The sequence below is a fragment of the Brachyistius frenatus genome, unplaced genomic scaffold (assembly GCF_029030835.1).
Source record: "Brachyistius frenatus isolate BFR_SWC_R1_liver_20210118 unplaced genomic scaffold, ASM2903083v1 Contig_30, whole genome shotgun sequence".
Classification (NCBI taxonomy): Eukaryota; Metazoa; Chordata; class Actinopteri; family Embiotocidae; genus Brachyistius; species Brachyistius frenatus.
In genome coordinates, this window is record NW_027210629.1 from 2,941,622 (window position 1) to 2,961,178 (window position 19,557).

General features: G+C 41.9%; 1 protein-coding gene across 1 annotated transcript in view; it reads left to right on the forward strand.

Annotated features, from left to right (window-relative positions):
* aopep (aminopeptidase O (putative)) overlaps positions 1-19,557 on the forward strand; it is a 75,659-nt gene that overhangs the window by 27,288 nt on the left and 28,814 nt on the right. The window contains exons 9-14 of the mRNA XM_069699525.1: positions 982-1,084; positions 1,298-1,405; positions 2,026-2,069; positions 4,730-4,790; positions 9,454-9,516; positions 10,721-10,807. Of these exons, the coding sequence (XP_069555626.1) occupies positions 982-1,084; positions 1,298-1,405; positions 2,026-2,069; positions 4,730-4,790; positions 9,454-9,516; positions 10,721-10,807 (466 nt within the window). The remainder of the gene's footprint in view (positions 1-981; positions 1,085-1,297; positions 1,406-2,025; positions 2,070-4,729; positions 4,791-9,453; positions 9,517-10,720; positions 10,808-19,557) is intronic.

Genomic DNA, 19,557 nt, shown 5'->3' on the forward strand with positions numbered 1-19,557 from the left:
ACTCCATCTCCTCGTCCCCCACTCCTCTGCTCACCAGGACTCAAATAGATCAAATATTTGACCAACTTGTGGCTCACAGCTGATGTCCAACTCAAAAATATGAAACATTCAGGTTATAGGAAATCTCTGTGATAAGAATTTGGGTGCGTTTCTTTGTTTTATCTGATTGTCTGTGTGTGCCGACTGGCCCTGTCATGAAGGGGTCCTCTGGAAAAGTGCTAGCCAGTGATGAAGGGTGTATTGATTGGTGGGCCAGACGCCTGCTGTATCGACTAGGAGGGTGATCCTTCAAGGCCTTCCTATTGGCACACCGAGTTAATCTGCTCATCCTGATCAATACCGGCTAACTGACACTATCATTGCACAGCATCCCACGTCAGGGCTCTGTTTGTTTGTCTTTTATTGGTTTTATGTGTGTTTGTTTGTGTGTTTATGGTGGTTGAAGGGATGATTTGTGTCTGTGTGACAGGGAAAGTGAAACCTCGAGCGTGGCTCTTTTGTACCAGTCGTCAGGGGTGCGGTTTTTGTCTAAGCGTTATATGTTCGCTCCATGAGTCATTGCCTGTAAATTCAAAGCACAGCACCGTGAGGTCATATAAACACTATAGTATGCTATTATAAATCTGCAGCTTGATTTCCAGCCTGCCTCGGGCAAAGTATGGCAACTTGGCAAATGTTTTGGCCATTGAGAGTCTGAGTGGCTGGATTTAGTGTTGCTGACAGCATTGTCTTGCTCTGTTGAAATTGTGGTTTTCCTGCAACTAAAATGTCTGTAAGAGCGAGAGATAGTAAAAACAAATCTGTGCTCAGGCTTTTTAACATCCCATGTTTTTTTGCCTATGTCTTTTTCTGTCCTTGTGTTGTTTTCCATGCACCTTCCTGTTTACCAGGAAGGCTGAAAACCTCCCTTTGTGTGCTGTTTGCCCATCTCCTCTATCTGTGGTGTAATTTTGTTTCCCTGCTTTGTTTGCCCTCCTGCAGACCGAACATGGAGAAGACCGGTCAGGTCAGTGACTCTGGCTCCTCCACAGTTAAACATGCCCTCAACCCTGAAAAAACCTTCATGCAGGTCCACTACCTCAAGGTGAGAGAATCCGGTAGTAAACACAGCAAGGAAGGGTGGAATAAAAGGAAATCAAAAGGCTGTGAGCAAATCAAGCTATAAAATAATCCCATAATATCCTTTTAGGAATGCTTGGAGCAGCACTTATACAGGCCCTTGCTGTTGCTGCTCCTGCTCTCTATTGTCTGTGATAGATCATGTTTTGATGTCTTTACCATCTTGTTCTTTGTCCAGGGCTACTTCCTCCTCAGGTTCCTGTCCAGTCAAGTGGGAGAGCAACAATTCATTGACTTCTTCAGAGTATTTGTGAAGAAATACCACGGGCAGCTCATTTTATCTCAGGTGAGGCTGTAGAAGTTTTATTTGATTAACTCAAAGGAGCATCTCCATCTTGTCTTCCTGCTACTTGAGAGGCTGTTAATAAAATCTTAGCTCAGATTTGAGACAGTTTTAACCTGATCTGTCTCAGAGGCACAGAGATATTTCCATAAATTAATCGTAGGCACTCAGTTTCCGCAGTGTTACAATAGTTGAAAATGCACCAGCCGTATCTCAAAGATAATCAGCTCAGCCACATATGTTTATTCTGCTGGGACCATGAAGCTGAGCGAACACACCTGGACGTGTGTGTGTGTGTGTGTGTGTGTGTGTGTGTGTGTGTGTGTGTGTGTGTGTGTGTGTGTGTGTGTGTGTGTGTGTGTGTGTGTGTGTGTGTGTGTGTGTGTGTGTGTGTGTGTGTGTGTGTGTGTGTACACGACATGTAATGTGTTCCACCTGGCTTCTGTTTCCTCAGAGACAGATTGAGTCTTCCCACTAAATAATGAATCTAACATAAACACCGTTTGACCTTGTACTCTTGACTTAAGATCAGGAGTGCCTTTCTCTTTCTTTGTCTCTTCTTCCCGCATCTTCTAAATGCCACCATTTGTGTCTGTCTCTCTTTTTTTGTTCTTCTTGCACAGGATTTCCTGCAAATGTTGCTGATTACTTTTCCTGACATGGAGAGGTATGTAAGTGGCTATGAATATTGCTAAAGTCATGAATAATGTAAAAACTTCTTAATGCATTAAAACCACATTGGTTGAAGTTGGAGTCTCGCCTGGTTTCCGGTTCCAGACATATATGAGATATCTTTACTAATCAACTGTCTTCCTCAACAGATGTGATTTGTTGATAGATTTAATGTCAAAAACGTGTTGATTTGGTCACTGACTAACTTGGTCCTGATGCGGAAACATGGCCAGCAAAAGCTCCTAACACCAATCCGGTTAGGTGAACAGTCCCATCCACTCTCATATTAATTGAAGTGTAAAAGGATAACTGCTCCTCCTGCTCTCCTCCTCTCTAATTTTCTCTCTCCCTCTCTGCACTCATTTAATCATTCGGTTATCTATTTCTCCTGATTGCCTCATTAACCTCTTCTTTTGCCTGTCTCGCTGTCCCTCTTTTTGCTCCTTGTCTGTCTTTCAGAGTCTTTCTCCCACCCTGAACCCTTCGTGTCTTACTCCCTCTCCTCCTCAGCAGCCATGTGTCTGCTCTGAGTGTTGTCTTCTTGCCTTTCCTGTCATGTGGAGTGTGCTGCTTGACTTGCAGAGATTGATCGAATTAAACAGGGGGAGTTGGCCAAAGTCAATATTTGGATCTGATGCCTCTTTCAGTAAACAGCTCACTGGAAGAGAAGGGTATAAGATTAGAATAGACACGGACTGCTGAGGGTCATGGACACTCTTTTCATGGTACAGGGTCATATTTCCAGCTCATTCCTTCGACTAAACGATCAAAACATTTATAAGATCATATAGGCTAAATATAGAAATTCTGAACACAGAATGTGTTTTTTTTATAATTGCATTTATTAATTTCTGTTCAGAAGAATCCTTTATTTTCCCGGCATCACATGTCACTATGAAGATGAATAACCAGTAAAAATGAAATAAAGTTTCCATTGTGAGCATGAAAGAACTGGTAGATACATGTCTCATCTGCTCTTGTGAGACATAAAGCTTATTACTCTCTAGTCCTATTATTAAACAGTATTCGATAAATCATGTGGCGTATTAACTGTATTAACCTTTTGTTTGCAACACAAGAGAAGTATGCTGACATAACCCCCTGTAATCCCACTTTATGGTGTCTCCCAGTTGGTGTGGCAGATGCTTAGTCTTTATATACTGTCTGATTCAGCTTTTCATGCCAAGAGCTGACATTACCTCACAGTGAATTCACTGATGACATTTTTAATGCCCAGTTTCTGAGCAAATTGGTGCTTTATTTGAGAGCACTACATCTCCTAGTACACCAAAGAGGTTTTTATGAGCTTCAATTTACCAGAGGACCACTCTCCATCCAAAGTTGACAGCAGATGTACGGTTATGCAATGACGCAGGAGAACTCTGATAGAGTGTCGAAGCAAGGAGTACAGCCTTGACCTTGCAACAAAATGCCCATCTCTGTAAACCATTTTTAGCCACACGAGCAGTGGTGTGGCTGCATGTTGGTCGGTTGGTCCTCTAGCTGGTCGGTCAATAGACACTCAGACATTCAAAGTCCACACGGGAAGAATTGTGAGCATGTTGGTGCTAACATTAGCTTTCAAAGCATTGATTGTACAGTTTGACTTATACACAAGTCTAACATGTCCTTAAATGGCCACATTAGTGGTAAAGATCTAAGATTAGAAGATTTGTGGTCAACAGTAATACACTTTTTTATATACTGTGATGGAAAATAGATCTTTCGATCATTAATAATTGGAAAATAAAAATAAACAGCATTTATTCTACTCTAAAATGATATCTTCATTTCTAAAATAGGTCAAATATTTCAAATATTGATAAATAATAGTGAGAGTCCTGCTTGGCCTTTCTTCCCATCTATGCGCAACACGTGGTTGTCTTGATATATTGTCATTAGTGCAACATAGAAAATGTTTAAACCACGTAAAATCTTAAACATGTCAGCATTATACAAGGACAGAAAAGATGCGAAAGTAGGATTACATGTGTGGAAAAAGTTATTTTAAGAATATTTTTGGCAAATGTGGGTTGAGCTTCAACCAGTGATAACATAACTCTTAGTAAATGGGTAAACAACAATCTAAATAAGAATGTTTCTTAAAGTTTCTTTCAAAGAAAAACTCCTTTAATGGACTGAAGATCACAGTGTATATCAATACCTTAAGAGTAACCAAGCAGGGAATTTTTCTCCAAGCACAGGTGGGTAGGTTTGACATCGGGGATAAAGGTATGCTCTTTGCCTTTGTGTTTATATATATTGAATGCATACTTGATCGCTTGTTGAATGTTTGTTTGCATACACATTTTGCCTTTCACGCTGTGTGTTCTTTGTATGATCTATGACCATTTTCATGTGCAAACAGTCCCCTTCGGCCACTCTTCAGCCAAGGCCACGTGCATAAACATCTTTGCTTACTGCACTTGCATACTTGTAAATCCAGTTCATTGTCTGTACATGCCCATTTGCTCATCCCTCTATAGGAAAGTGGGTGTGCCCCTCTTTTTGTTTAAGGTGTTGGCCTCAACCTCAAATCTGCCATGACCCTAACAATATTTTCCCAGGGCCATGTTTTCATAGGGTGTCTTGGGCAATAACAGTCATTTCTATAATAATAGGAATAATACTAACACTTGTGCCATTGTGTTCCAGAAAAGGCCTCACCCTCAGTGCTATTTATGCTGACTGGCTTGATCGACCGGGAATTCCAAAGGTATGAGGAGTCTTTTTGTGTTTTTGTATTTGTCTTTCTTTTTCTTTTAAAGTATATCAAAATCTTGAATTTCAAAATGTTCCTTCATTGTTCAATAAGGTCCTGATGGAGACTGATATTATAGGTGTGTGTGTGTGTGTATATATATATATATATATATATATGTGTGTGTGTGTGTGTATGTATATATATATGTATGTATATATATGTGTATGCATATATATGTGTATGTATATATATGTGTATGTGTGTATGTATATATATATATATATATTGTATTTATATATATTTCAGTTAAAAAAAAAAGTTAAATACCATGTAGTAAGTAGCTACAAGCACTACCAGTTTTGGACTACACATTAGTTTGTGTTTAGAGTCAGTATGTGAACTTTTCTTTGTTCACAGGTGCCAATTCTTTACCTGTAAAATAAGTAATTACTTAAGCCATTGTTGCTCCCATTTGTTTCTTAATCACATGACACAAATGCGCAGACTGTTGTTGTTTGTAGGCATTGATGCTGACAGTCAAAGTACTTTTTACCTATCTTGTAATCCATTCTTACCTGGATATCCAGATCAGTCCACTATACTGTAGCTGTCATTGTTTTGTCACTATTTCATGGGCAACACAACTTCACTTTTACTTGTTTGCTTTTTGTTCTCTTTAGTTCTTCTCTGTGATGTTTTCATCATCCAGTGGTCATTTTTCATGTGCTGACACAACATTTGACAACCTAATTGGCTTCTTTGTACAAACAATTGACTGGATTTGGAGCCACAAGCCAAGAATATCTTAACAATAAATCAATACAGTTTTTAGACAATTTCATCAAATCCACATCACTGTAGGTTAAATTGTATTAAAATGCACAAGTGGATGCAGCTTCAGGGTCTGAAAAGTGAGGCCAATGTGGTAGTGCCTTAAACTGCAATCCTACTGAGGGCCACTAAGGGTTGGCTTCAAAAAGGCTCTTGCTCCATAGACTCCCATTCAAGTTCCCCCATGAAATTATGGTGTTGTTCACTAAAGTCAGTTACTAGCGGTCCATTTGAAAATAATCCCGACATTAAGTAGAGATTTGGCCTCAAAAAGCGTTAATCTTTGGGTGTGTGTCTGTTTGATCGAAAGGCCTGTGGTGTCCTCTGGTTCCCAATAAGATCGAGTCCAAATATGGTCACTCATGGCTCCAAAATAGCAAGATGGCGATAGACGAAATCTGAACTGAAGGCTTGATAACAGCAGTGCACCAATTAATGGGTGATGTCACTGTTGGTTGCTGCTGTGTTCAGATCATGTTCAGAGCCAGCAGTAATTCATGTAGTTTGTTGGACAGGAACTTTTTGTGTTAACAGGAGGAATGTGCTCTAAGCATGGATGACAACAGCAGCATAGCTTTTGTCTCACTGTTGAGCAGCAGTAAATAGTTGTGTAATGACACTCTCTAATGGGAATTATGTCTCATATTAGAAGTAAATAGCTGTCTGTATATAAATACTACAGCTTAAATGGTGTGTGACTATTAGCTAGTGGGCATTTAACAACTGCTCAGTGATGATGGCTCTCCACATGACATCATGTCCTGAAAACTAACATAGTTCATGCCCTACTCATCAGGAAATGTTTTGAAATTTTCAAGCAGGTTTTCTGAAAAAAGCTTGACCTCAAAGGAGGAGATCATTGATTTTTTTTGTTGCACGGTTAATTTTTTACCATTGTGTTGTTGAATCAGTGTCATCGTCTGTGTTACCAGACTGTTACTGTATCTTGTAGGTGAGCAGCGCTGCTCTGCCTCTGCCCTCTAATCGAGAAAAAGACCCACGGTCATAGATACTGGGATTGCAAAGCTACACACACACACACACACACACACACACACACACACACACACACACACACACACACACACACACACACACACACACACACACACACACACACACACACACACACACACACACACACAATCAATCCACTTTAACAGCTTCTTCAATTCTCCCATCTCCATGGTAACTGATCTTAATTACCACTGTGTGTACGTGCATTTTTGTGTGTCTGTGCTCATGTTGCTGTCTGGGAACCTTCACCTTCTAGATTATGTGATGATGTAACTGGAGCCTTTCAGGGGCCTCTCAGGGTGGGAAGGACAGGGTGGAGGGACTGCTGTTTTCTCACACCTGATTGGGTGACGGCTGAGTGGTCTTGCTGAGGCTTTTTTTTTTGCGTTTGATGTGCCAGTACCTGGCTAATAAGATCAGCCAGATCGATTGAAACCTTTTACAAATGCAAGTTGCTTGTGTGTATTATGTACACTAGACACAAACACATTTTTAAAAACCACCCTCTCTCTCTGCCTCTCATCCATTGCTCCTCAATGTGTTTGAATTGGAGAAAGGCAAGAAATGGTTTGGCCTAATAATAAACAATGACATTCACCAATCCTGGAGTAAGAGATGGGGAATGAGGAGGCCAGTGCTGGCCTATTTTAGACCTCAGAGTTTAGATGAGTAAGCACTCCCTCTGGGATGATGGATCTAGGCTGAGATACTTGCTTTAAATAAAGGCTACCCTGGAGTCACCAGAGATTTCAGCCTGATACCTTCAGCTCCAACTTTAACTACAACTGTAACCTGAATATTTTATCTTTGTCTTCTTTTGCCTGGGCTATTAATTAATGCCACTTATCATAGACTGTTTTAGGTGCAGCTGCTTTACCTATTATATAAGCATATTAATGCTTACTGTTCTACGAGGCAGAAGGTAGAAAATGATTTCACTCAAAGTATTAAGCCTGAGCATCTTGGGGGGGGGGGAGAGCTAAATTGGCTGATAAGACAAAGAAAATACTGCCAGTTCCAGGAGCTCAAACTTTCTCTGTTGAATACTGGCTGTCAAACTTCAATACTTTTTCAATATGGCAGCTCGGCTGTGTTTGCAGCATTAAAAAGTAAACACTACAAAATTGTGAAAGTTGTCACAAAAGAATGATTTGTCAAATTTTTAGCCTCATTTACTTATCATTACAGTCACGGTGTGGGACAATTTTTATTTAGGAAAGCTTATCTACAGTTGTTTATGCTGAGACAGCATTAAACAATGTTGAATATGATAGGTTTGTAGTCTTTTTGAAGAAAAGGCCTCAAAGAAAGACTTTTTTTTCCCCCCAAAATGTGTACTCAATGAAGTAAGTATTGAAAAAGCATTGTTTTTGGTATTTGGTCTGGTATTTCTATTGCCTGACATAGTTTCTGGGATCCAAACACTTTAAATGATATCCATCCATTTTGATCATTTAAAATCTAATTCATGTTAAAACTGTGGATTGATCTGAGGAACATATAGAAATACTCAGATACATCACCAATTACCACTATAGATTGATTGAATGACATGATTTATTTGCTTGTCATGCATGTTCAAGAGTGAAGGATGTAACTGGTGAACTTCTACACACAGTCTAAAAAAATGTACTCACTAGGAGACACACACAGATGAAGGCGATGTCATTGTAGGAGAGAGCAGGAGGTAGACAAAGGCTTTGCTATTCAGAGAATGGTAGTGGTGATCTCTCCAACCAAAGATGCGTGGTATACTGTTACACAATGCCAATTTACTGCTTCAACACTCACTACATCCTATACTGCCCACTGTAACACCTCCCTCTCTCTCTGTACCTCTCTGTGTCTGCCTCCTTCCTTGGCTTCTACACACACTGTCATGCTATTTCTGTCTGTAGGAGTACTTTTGTGTAATACACATAAAGAAGTACTCAGGCATGCAGTTATGACATTGAACTTTGTGTGTGGCTATGGTAACGCTAAAAGCTGGAATGGAATGCTGTCTGTCTGTCTGGTCTGTCTGTGCGTGGGAATGACATGTGTGCCGTGGACTGAGGCTGAATGTGATGTGCTGCTGCTGCATCTCGCTTTTTTGTGTGCATTAGTGGTGTGACATTACAAAACACCTTGCTTCCATGCTCTCCTGTCTGTCTACCCCCCCCCCCACACACACACAATCGCTCTGTTCTGTGATTCACATCACTTGAGAGCTCTGATTAAAGCTTAAATAAGGTGAGAGAGTAAGTGGTGTTTGTACCTACTAGCTGCTCTCTGTGCGTCATCGGTGTGTGTGTGTTTGCATGAATGACTCTACATATATATATGTGTGTGTGTGTGTGTGTGTGTGTGTGTGTGTGTGTGTGTGTGTGTGTGTGTGTGTGTGTGTGTGTGTGTGTGTGTGTGTGTGTGTGTAGTGGAGGAGGAGTGAATGTGTAAAGGACTTGAGATGACTGTTGGTTGTTGTAAGTGAGGTGATTTTTCCTTTCCTTTCCTTCCTCCTCCTTTTCTCTCAATTCTCCTCCACTTTCCTCCCTTTCTCTCATCCTCCGGATTCAAGTCCAGTTTCCATCAGAGGAACAAGTGATAGCCTCCCACCTCCTCCCTCTCCTCCCACCTCTCTCTCTCCTTCCTGCCTTGCTCAGGCACTCTCTCTTTCTCTCTCTCTCTCTCTCTCTCTCTCTCTCTCTCTCTCTCTCTCTCTCTCTCTCTCTCTCTGTCTCTCTCTCTTTCACTCTCCCCCTCCCTCGCTCTGCCTCTGCAAAGCATTCCTCTCTGTCCTGATCACTTGCTCCCGGCTCACTGCTTTCCCTTCTTCTCTGTCGTTCAGTGGCTGTATGAAAGGAGCACCGTGTGGTCACAGTCGAGGCTGGTGGAAGAAGTCAAAGCAGAGGTAGGCACTCTCTCTCCTACTCTTCTCTCCAGTGTTGTCTCTTCTTCTCATCTTCAGGGAGTGGCAGACAGACTTGGGCAGCTCACAGATTTGAAATATTGCACCTTAGACTGCTTGACATGATTGTCATCTTGATTCTCCTCAGTGTCTTTTCTTTCCCTAAGTTATTCTGCCACTATCTGTCTTTACTGCTTCCCTCTTTTTTCTCCTCTCTGTGTCATTCACACGATTTGTTTCACTGTGTTTGATACCATCTCTTATCTCTACCTCGCTTGCGCTCCCTTTACCTCTCTTGTTCTCATTTGCTCCCAGTTCAGTCTCTCCCTCTGTCTGCCTCTGAGTGAAGTGCGGCACACAGCGCTGTACATCTGTTGCGTGTCATTCTGTGCTGCCTATCAGATTTCCCATAAAGCTTTCATCTTGGTCTTGGTAGCTTTGGCTGTATTTTTCCATTTGTCTGTTTGTTAAAATAACTCTTGCCCAGAATATTTTAAAACACAAAGAAGGCTTGAGTGACTGCACTTGTGAAATGACCAGTCCGCTTTATTTACCATTTGTAAACTTCACTTCTAAAATAGTTAAATTGTCTTACAACAGTGTATTTATTCTGTCATATATACTGATGTAGAGGTGAGGAATCACTGATGGTACAGTAGATAGAGTTTGGCCTTGATAGGATTGGCTGCTTGATGGAAATCTATGGTGTAGGGGTTGCTGCGCTTCAGGCGCTGTTACAGCAACATACTTTCACTATTACTCTTTTGTGTCAGCCAGCTGTTTGTGTTGGTTGCCTGGAGGATGAGTGAGCACTGAACAGTTTGAATTAATCTGACCCTGTAAAAGAGAAGGAGCTATGGACTGGTGTACATTTGTGTACTTTACTCTGTCAATGCTTGCATGCTAATGGCTCGCTGAGAGTATTTTATTTTTATGTATATTTCTGAGACAGAAAGTGTCTTTAGTCTGTTTACATTTAGTTTTTGACTGTGACCACTTGTTCTTTGTTTTTCCCCTTTCTCTCTGTCATCATTACACCTTTTATGATTACCTCTGGTTCACCCCCCCTCTTTTTTTCTGATTCTCCTTCACACTGTCTTCCCTCTCCCTCAAAACCTGCCACTTTGTTGTCTCCTGCTGTCTACCTCTACACTCTTGTCTTTTTCCCGCCTTCACCCCCTCACTCCCCCGATCCTCCCTCCTGCAGGTTGTAAAATGGATTCTCTTCAGTCAGACTCATCATGGGAAGGGCAGAAAGCGGAAGAGAATAGAGCCCAAGGTGAACTACAAAGAGGTAGGAGACACTTTACTGTATTAAGACAATCTATCTACCTCCTCTCTGCTCTACTTTCAACTCTTGGACGTGTCCCTTTTTCTTTTGGAAGCCTTTTTCATCCTATCTCAGTTTTTGCCCTCTTAAAGTGGCTGTCATTCTTGAACTTTACAGTTTTGTTTTTTTTGCTTGTCCAACAACACAAGGATCCCCCAGTTCTGTTTATGTGTTGTGTCTGTGAGGACAGACTACCCTGTACTCCTTTAAATCTATGTTTATGTTGTCTCCTTCACCCACATGTTTAACCTTTTACGAGCTTGTATACATCGTGTGTGTGTGTGTGTGTGTGTGTGTGTGTGTGTGTGTGTGTGTGTGTGTGTGTGTGTGTGTGTGTGTGTGTGTGTGTGTGTGTGTGTGTGTGTGTGTGTGTGTGTGTGTGTGTGTGTGTGTGTGTGTGTGTGTGTGTGGTCATGGTCAATGGGTTTGATTCGGCCTTGAAGCTCCTTTGCATCTGCCCTTCATCCAGTCGTTCCAATCAGTTTGCACTATTTGCCTTAACATAAAATGCTATAGGAAACAATGCACATTTTTTTTTGGGCCTGTGTGTGTAGTGTTAATTAGGGCTCTCTGGAGATGGCTAATCCCCTCCACCCACTAATTGACACACGCACTTGCACATGCCTGCATCATTAATGAACGCACACTGATCTATAAGCCACAAAGGGCCAGAAGTCATTAGCAAGAGGAGAGCAGCTTTTATATATCACTCGCAATGTGCTCAGATGTTTTAGACTTTAGGAAACATTTGCAAAGCCACTCCTCTTTTTGTACATTTTATGTCATGAATATGTTATCTAAGAGCCCCTGGATGTCTTTGAATCAAATTTAGGAAGAGAAAATATAACACTCATTCGTTGCCAAGACTTGTAAAGATCACTGACTTTTTAAGGGCTTTAAATTTCCCTTAATGGAGCTTCATACAGATGTTGTGTAATGTTTTAAGCCGTACCTGAAATCCATTGAGTTTTTTATGAAACTTGTTCCAACATGCTTTTTGAATTACACAAATTACCTTCCTTCAATTCCTTGTTTAATTTTGGAGCACACAGCACATAAAATGCCAGAGCATGCCCCCCTCCCTCCAACCACCTGATACCTGCTGTCTGGCATATTTATAAAGTACACACACATACACTTACTTCACTTACTTCAAGGGGCAGCTAAAGGGCCTCTTCCTGTGGGGGGTGGGAGGGGGGCAGAGAGTGCTGAAATCAGCCTCATGAAAGAATAGCCAATTACTGTCCACTTGCCCATACACAATACTGAGAAAGAGGAGGGAGGGACGAATGGACGGACTGATGGAGCTAGAGAGCAGGGGGATATAGGGGCGGGGGTGTGGGAGTTCAGCGTTTGATGTTACACCATAAAAGCCATCCTGAAAGGAAACACGGAGTGACCCCCCCCCCCCCCCCCGCCATCCACTCCTCTCCCCTCTCTCCCCTGCGGCCCAGCCCTCTCCTCTCTCCTCCCCTGCGTCTCCTTCCCCTCCCTTTGTTTCTATGAACAGAGTGCCCCATGGACGGACCAGGTGTATTTTATATTACTCCTTCATGTACTTCAAACGCCAAACAGCCCAATTTCACCTCAGCCCCCGCCTCCTCTTCTCCAGAGCTACCTCTCCTCCCTTTCTCTTCCCTCCATCTACCAGCCTGTTGCAAAGCTATAAATCATTTGGCAGACCTGACCAGCAAAGGCAGAGGGGAAAAAAAACAAAACGAGGGATGCCAGTTAAAACACGGGACACAGGAAGGTAGAAGCGGAAGAAATAGTTTGGCTAAATCAGAGATGAAGATGTGACTGGAGCATGGAACGATGACAACGAAATACGAAAACCACTTGATGCCACTGTGTCTCCCCTGCAGCTATCCTTTAGATCAATTCAATTTTGAATCGAAACTCATATTCGTATATTTAAACAACAAAAAATGACAAGTTTCAGTGGAAAAACACAAGGGGAAAGCATATAGCAAATGGTATTTCAGAAAAAGAGAAGAAATATGTGACGGAATGACAAGAGAAGAAAAGATAGAAATCAAATTGTCAAGACAGGATTTTTGGAGCTGAAAATTGAAGCAATTGCAGGGTTAGAGGTAGATGATAGTGAAATCTAGCAAGGTGATGAATCTGATGTGGAAATGAGGAGCAGAGTGGATATGTGGAGAGATGAGAGAAGCACATGAGAGATGAAATATTACAGGCCTGGTCTGATGATGTAAGGGCGGTTAGGAAGGGAGGGAACGGAGAAGGTAAGACTTTTAGTGGGCAGGAATTAGGCTGCGCCAGTGTCGCATTTAGCACTAATGACATCAGGGATGATTAGGGAATATACACACATGTACACACTCACACAAACCTATAGATGCACACAGTGGTAAGAGCCAGACACCCCCTGCGGAGCAGCCCAAGATCTGGTCAATTTAATACAGCCAAAGTTTATTACCAACTTCCCCTCGTCTTTGTTTCTGTGTAACGTTATTGATTCACGAGCATCGTGATGTGTGCGTCTGGTTTTCTTTTGTGTGTGTGTGTGTGTAACTTGTGCCGAGCGTGCATGTGTTGTCCAGTGTGTGTGGAGAGGTCTGTAGAGGGATATTAGTCACGCCCGCATGGTAATGGGCCTCATTTTGCTCTCATTTTCATCTGCGGTCTCTGTAATGAGGGGGTCCGTCTGCCCCTGCTGATCAGGACAGAAAACCCTGTAGGGGAAATTTGTGTATAGCGGGAAATCTTGGCCAAATTTTTTGGCAGTATCATACTTCTCTGCTCTTTAAAGATGCAGTTTAGATGTTGTAACTGATCTGGTTCTGATATCAATCAAATGGATTCCATAATAAAAGACCTCAAAAATGGTCAATAGACATCATAAGATGCTTTAACCTCTCCTCGAACCTCACTGCAGCTCAGAGTAGTGCTCAACGATCTCAGGCATCATGGAACAACTGGCCTGTGGAATGGGTCTAATGGTTGGCTGATGCAGCAACGTTAAAATAACAATATTTGTTATTATTAATTATTTTAATTTTTAAAACGGTCAAAATTACAACTATATTCTGATCAGGACATTTAAAGTTGTTCATTTTACTAAGGTAAACAGCCTCCATAAATGTTTTATAGTCCTCTTTTCCATTTCTGCCCGAGATTACAATATATTAGATGCAGTTTGAGGCGTTGTTCTGCCTTTGGTGCAGATGTGATAAGGTTGTGTATATAGCAATTATTTACATAGCTCTTACCCTGGATAAACAAATCCTGGAAATAGTGTAATCCTGAATTCTTATCATTCCAGCTGAAATCGTTCTACACCACATTATTTTTTAACTTTACTGCACACCTTTGTGATTGTGAGGGTGCACAATTATCATGTACACCAGAATGGAATGACAATTATCTTGGTGGGCATTGTGATCATTAACAATTTCAATTGTAGGATTCAACATTTGCGTCTTACATTTTTTAACCACACCTAATGAATCCAAGCTGTGTAGTATTCATTGTATGGGCTACACATGTGATTCACTGATTCTCTGCAGGCTGTGCAGGATCCGAGTGATAATGTATCTCAGAACAGCGACATCTTCCTGTGTGCCACAGATGCAGCAGAATAGGTGGACTTCTTTGTCTCCTCATTTGCACCAACATGACAATCTGCACCTGGTCAATGGTATGAGTTACTGTGAAAACACCTACCAGCAGGCTTGTGTTTGTGGCTGAGACAACAACAGGTTTCGCGAAGCATCCTGTCTTGAGACAGCACTTCAGACTGTGAGGTGTCATCTGTTGATACAGATAGGGTTCAATTCACATACATGTGCAGTATCTGTTCCAATATTCAGCAGCTAAAGCTAATGATTGCGGGCTGTCAAACAATTGTTGATAGCTTTGATCGCCACAGGGCCCATAGCGGAGCGTTTGAGTGGACCAGTTGTCGTGGTGTTGGTTTCCATTTTTGTGAGCCCAGGGTTTAGATCAAAAGCTCCAGAGCAGCTACTAAATGGACCTTGCAGCGCTGGAACGTACATAGATGTCAACCTCTATTTTAGGAGATAAAGTAAACCCGCGACAAAATGAACTAAGTTTGAGTGGTGACTGAAATCTCTTGTGTTGTAATGAGGTGCGATGTTGATTGTTCGACAAGGGAAGTAGTAGTGGTAACCGGAGCCTCCGTGGGAGAGTAAACAGTAGGGAGGGCATGATCAAAAGCCTCTTCAGTTGGGTGGGGTTTGCAGGTGGTGCACATTATTCTGCCATAGCAGAGTAAAGGAGGAGGAGAGCGATGTGGAAATTGTTTCAGTCTGTGTTATTTGGCACTTTGTCTTGGCTTTGATTATTGTAAACGTAGCTGAGTAGTAGGAGATTGTTAATTTGAGAGACATAAAAGACTAGATTTAATCTACAGGCACTGTTTTTCCAGCATGGACTGACATGTTTTGTCTGTACATGTGTTAGAAATTGCTGGTTATAGTAAGAAATCTTGCATTGTCTGTTGTTCTCCTGCAATCTGCGTCTTCATCTTTGACTCTTTGTTTAGACTTTGACCAGAACCCATGAAATAAAACATATCCGTTTAGTAACGGTATCTGTGTTATTGTTTTCTTCACTAAGACGTAACTGCCTCCAAGTACACCCTGTCACGTTTGGCAATGCGAGCTCCACACCTGTGTTGACAAGGACACATCTGGTTTTCACTCATCTCTGTTTTCTAATCTCCAGCGTACTCTCCCAGGTTTACTCCGCTGTCTCCCCTTCCTTCTTCCCTACTCTTTATCTCTCACTTTTTCTTTCGAACTCTGCCTCACTCTTTCTGTCCCCCCCCCACCCCCCCTCTCTCTCTCTGTGATTTATTGGCAATGAATCAGGGATGAGGGAGTATGCCGGAGGAGAGATGGGAACATTCAGGGAAATGGCTGTTTCCGGCCAGACTTCACATCAGGATGGGAAATGGTAGGAAGAAAAGTGTGCATGTGCCTCTTTGTGTGTCTGTGTCTGTGTCTGTGTGCGTGTGTGCGTGTGTGTGTGTGTGTGTGTGTGTGTGTGTGTGTGCGTGTGCGCGTGTGTGCGCGTGCGTGTGCGTGCCTGTGTGTGTTTCTCCGTCATTTGACCAACTGGGGATCAGCTCTGGGGCTGCTCTGGCGGAGTCCTCTACCGTGAGCAACAACCCTCTAATTGTCTTTAAATAAAATGTGAATTGAGCTTTTGCACACATGCGGCAGCACATACAGAGTGAACGGAAAAGAATCAATCTTTGCCTTCAAGTTTTTTTTTTTTAAATTGCACTAATGAATGACTAGCAGTGTGAACACAAGGATACAAGTGCAAAGGTCATCATGGGTGTGTGTTAGGGAGCATATAGCCAGTGATTCTGATTATCTGATTTACTTTTATGTGTCCAATTCATTCATTATCTCCTTGAACCTCTGATGTTGTTTGGCAGTTTTGGGGGGGGTGATGTTTTTTTTTTTTTTTTTTCACGAAAGAGACTTATGATGTGAGGTCAAAGGTGACCGTGGTGAAGAGGGAAACAATCTTCAAACAATCTGCAGTTCTATAATCTTCTTTTCAAACTTCACCCACTGCATGATTGTGTGCTTTTGAATCATGCTGAAAGGATATCATTATGTGCGTAAGAACTGAGTTACCTTGCTGTGCAAACTGCACACCACGCACAAAAAAATGTCCACGGTGATCTACTAACGACGTGCAGTGACGATTGTGTCTTTCAAATGTGCAATTAAACTCACGTCCATTTTGTGTGTTCGCCCGCATGCATTATGTAATATTGGGCGATTCTGCTTGAAGGTGCAAAATACTGAGGGAACATGCAAATAGAACAATTTAGCACCCGCGACGATATTTACTAAACCTGAAAGTAGAAACAGGAGAAGTGATTGCGTGTTTATTTTTAGTACGACTGTCAGGAACGTATTAATCAGGTGTGCAAATCTGGAGAGACGACTGCTCTTATTGTGGTGAGAAGGAGACGCAGAGAAACCAAAGAATACGTAGAGAACGTGGTTTTACACCGAGGGGAAAAATGATTCAGACGTGTCGTTTGTCCAGCGATGATATTTCTGAGTTATTGAATGAACTATATATGATGATTGACAGCCAACAACAAGGAGGAGCCACGAAATACCAGCAATTAAAAAAAAAATTCCTATGACTCAGCATTTTCTTGCCTGTGGGTCGTTCCAGCGTATCTCTGCTCGGATATCCCGCCCAGTCTCGATATTCAGGTGAGCCGTCACAGGTACTGAATGTGTCCCGCAGAATTCACAGGTAGCTTCGTGAGGATCACGAGCACTCGCGAGGCACCGAATGAAAAGTCACCTGCTCATCAAAGATGGTGTTTGTTAAAGGATCTCATCCACCGTCCCTCCTTGTTTTATTATTAACCTTTTTTTTTTTGTACCTTTTTGTTTTTCCCACAGTATTTACCTCCTTGCTGATAATCTCCTATATAGCGTTTTGTTCTTGATATATTTATATTTCTTCATTTTTATTGGATCAGATTTCCTTTTCCTTTAGCGGTCGCTCTGTTTCCCATTGCTGGAATCACTTTAACATACGCAAACCCCTTATTTAAACACAGCGATTTTCACCTGATTTCAATGATGGAATTACTCTCAGCAAATCACCCGCAAAACGGGTGCAAAAAAATGTGCAAACTTTCAGAAGGAACACGCAATTTAGTACTCGTTATTTGAGATCTTAGTAAATCAGGAAACTGGTATGCGATCCAGAGCACCAAATTCTAAGAGTGAGTAAACACTTCAGTACATAAGAAACAAAAAGAAGCTGCTTGGCTGTGTAGCTAGTGTTAGCGACTAGCTCACTTCCTAGTTTTTTTTTTTCCCTAACTAGCGCCGTTAGTAGTCCCTACTTTGCCACCAAGCTTCTAGCACCAAAAGATGCACTAATTCATTTCTCCATGCAACGTTCTGGTGTGACAGGGCCAAAGTAAGCAACCATGAATGGATGGATATATACATGAAAAAAAAAATGAATGGATACGTGTGTGGTCTTTACTCTCCCTGTTGTGAGCAATTAGACACCATATTTAGAAACTGTAGAAGAGTGAGATAGCAGCACAGAGACAGAAGAATGGATCACTGCAGTTCTTTGAGCTCTCTAGTACTCCTTCAAGGTTCAGTGCATGAGCCCAGACAAAGAGTGAGCGCTATGCAAAGGAGAATTAGAAGGAGACATGGAGAGAGGATGAGTAGTCCTGGACAACTAAAGAGGCAACAGAGCAGGAGCAAAACAACAGATCAATACAAGTTTCTTACTGGCTTTTGTCATTTTCTGCAGTATCTGTTGTGGAAAGTGCTGACTAGGAGGGACAGATTGTGTGAAAATCAAGGGATCAGTGTGGCAAACAATTGCTGTTTGAGTCGCTGTTTTCTCACACTGGCTTTACATCAATAAAATGTTGATCCAGCGTTACCTGCCAATGAAACTTTTGGGTCCACTTTAGTTCTTGTTTGAGTATCCATAAATCTATCAAATGTACATCTATTTGAACAGAGCATATACACGGCTGTGTGTGTGTGTCCAACTCATGCCATGACATGACAGGTTCTTACTGTACAAAGTGAGGGAAAGTACAAACCACACAATGTCTGTATGACAAAATCAGGCTGTTTTACATTCAATTGCTCAAAATGTGTACATCCAAAGTTCCTGACCTCCCTGCTGATGGAGAGTCAAAGCTGTTCCTGTTCATAGGGAGTAAAAAGTTAGATAAAAAGCATATTAAAGAAAATTTAAATTAGAGATGGAGAGATTTCCATCTATAGTTGGGAGCAGTGGAGATGGCACCATTTGTGTTGCGTTAATGAGGGAGAGACAAAAAGAAAGTGTCAGCGTGTGTTTGTCTCATTTGTCACTCAGCAGCAGTTCTATTGTCGGGGTCATTTGAAGCTCACGGCCTGCCTCGTCTCGTCCAGGGACTCCCTGCCATCTGTGTGCGAGCATGTGTGTATGTGGTGTTTGTATATATATATGTGTGTGTGTTGGTGAATGAGGGGTATACAGTAAAAGAGAGGCTGGTATAGAGATCACTAGTCAGGATTGATGATGCTGACAAGCTATTTCATGACAGGCATAGCTGCTCAGAAATGCCACTTAGGCCTTCACGACTCGCAGAGGAACGTACACACACACACACACACACACACACACACACACACACACACACACACACACACACACACACACACACACACACACACACACACACACACACACACACACACACACACACACACACACACACACATTTGTGCTTCTATCTTTGTGAGGACTCTCAGCGACACGAGCCCCTTTTCCATTGCTGATACCGGCTTGATTCTACTCGCTGTTTTTGGTTTCTCAATGGGCAAAAGTCATGGATAATACCTGGTACCTGGACTACCCAATTAATGGCAACCTGCTAAACCACGCGGTGGCCCATTGAGGGGTTAAAGACGCTCCTTTGTTTGGTGCTATCTCTACGCTGTTTTTTTTCTCTCCGCTTTCTCTTCACCCCAACTGGTTGAGGCAGATGGCGCCGCTCACGTCTGAGGTTTGATCCTGTTAAAAAAGAAAGGGGAGATTTTCCTTCCAGCAATCGCTCATCTAGGAATTGGTGAATTGTGTTGTAAAGACTTTATTATGTGTTCTGAGAGGACTTATGTAGTGATTTTGCACTGTATAAATTAAATGAATTTAAT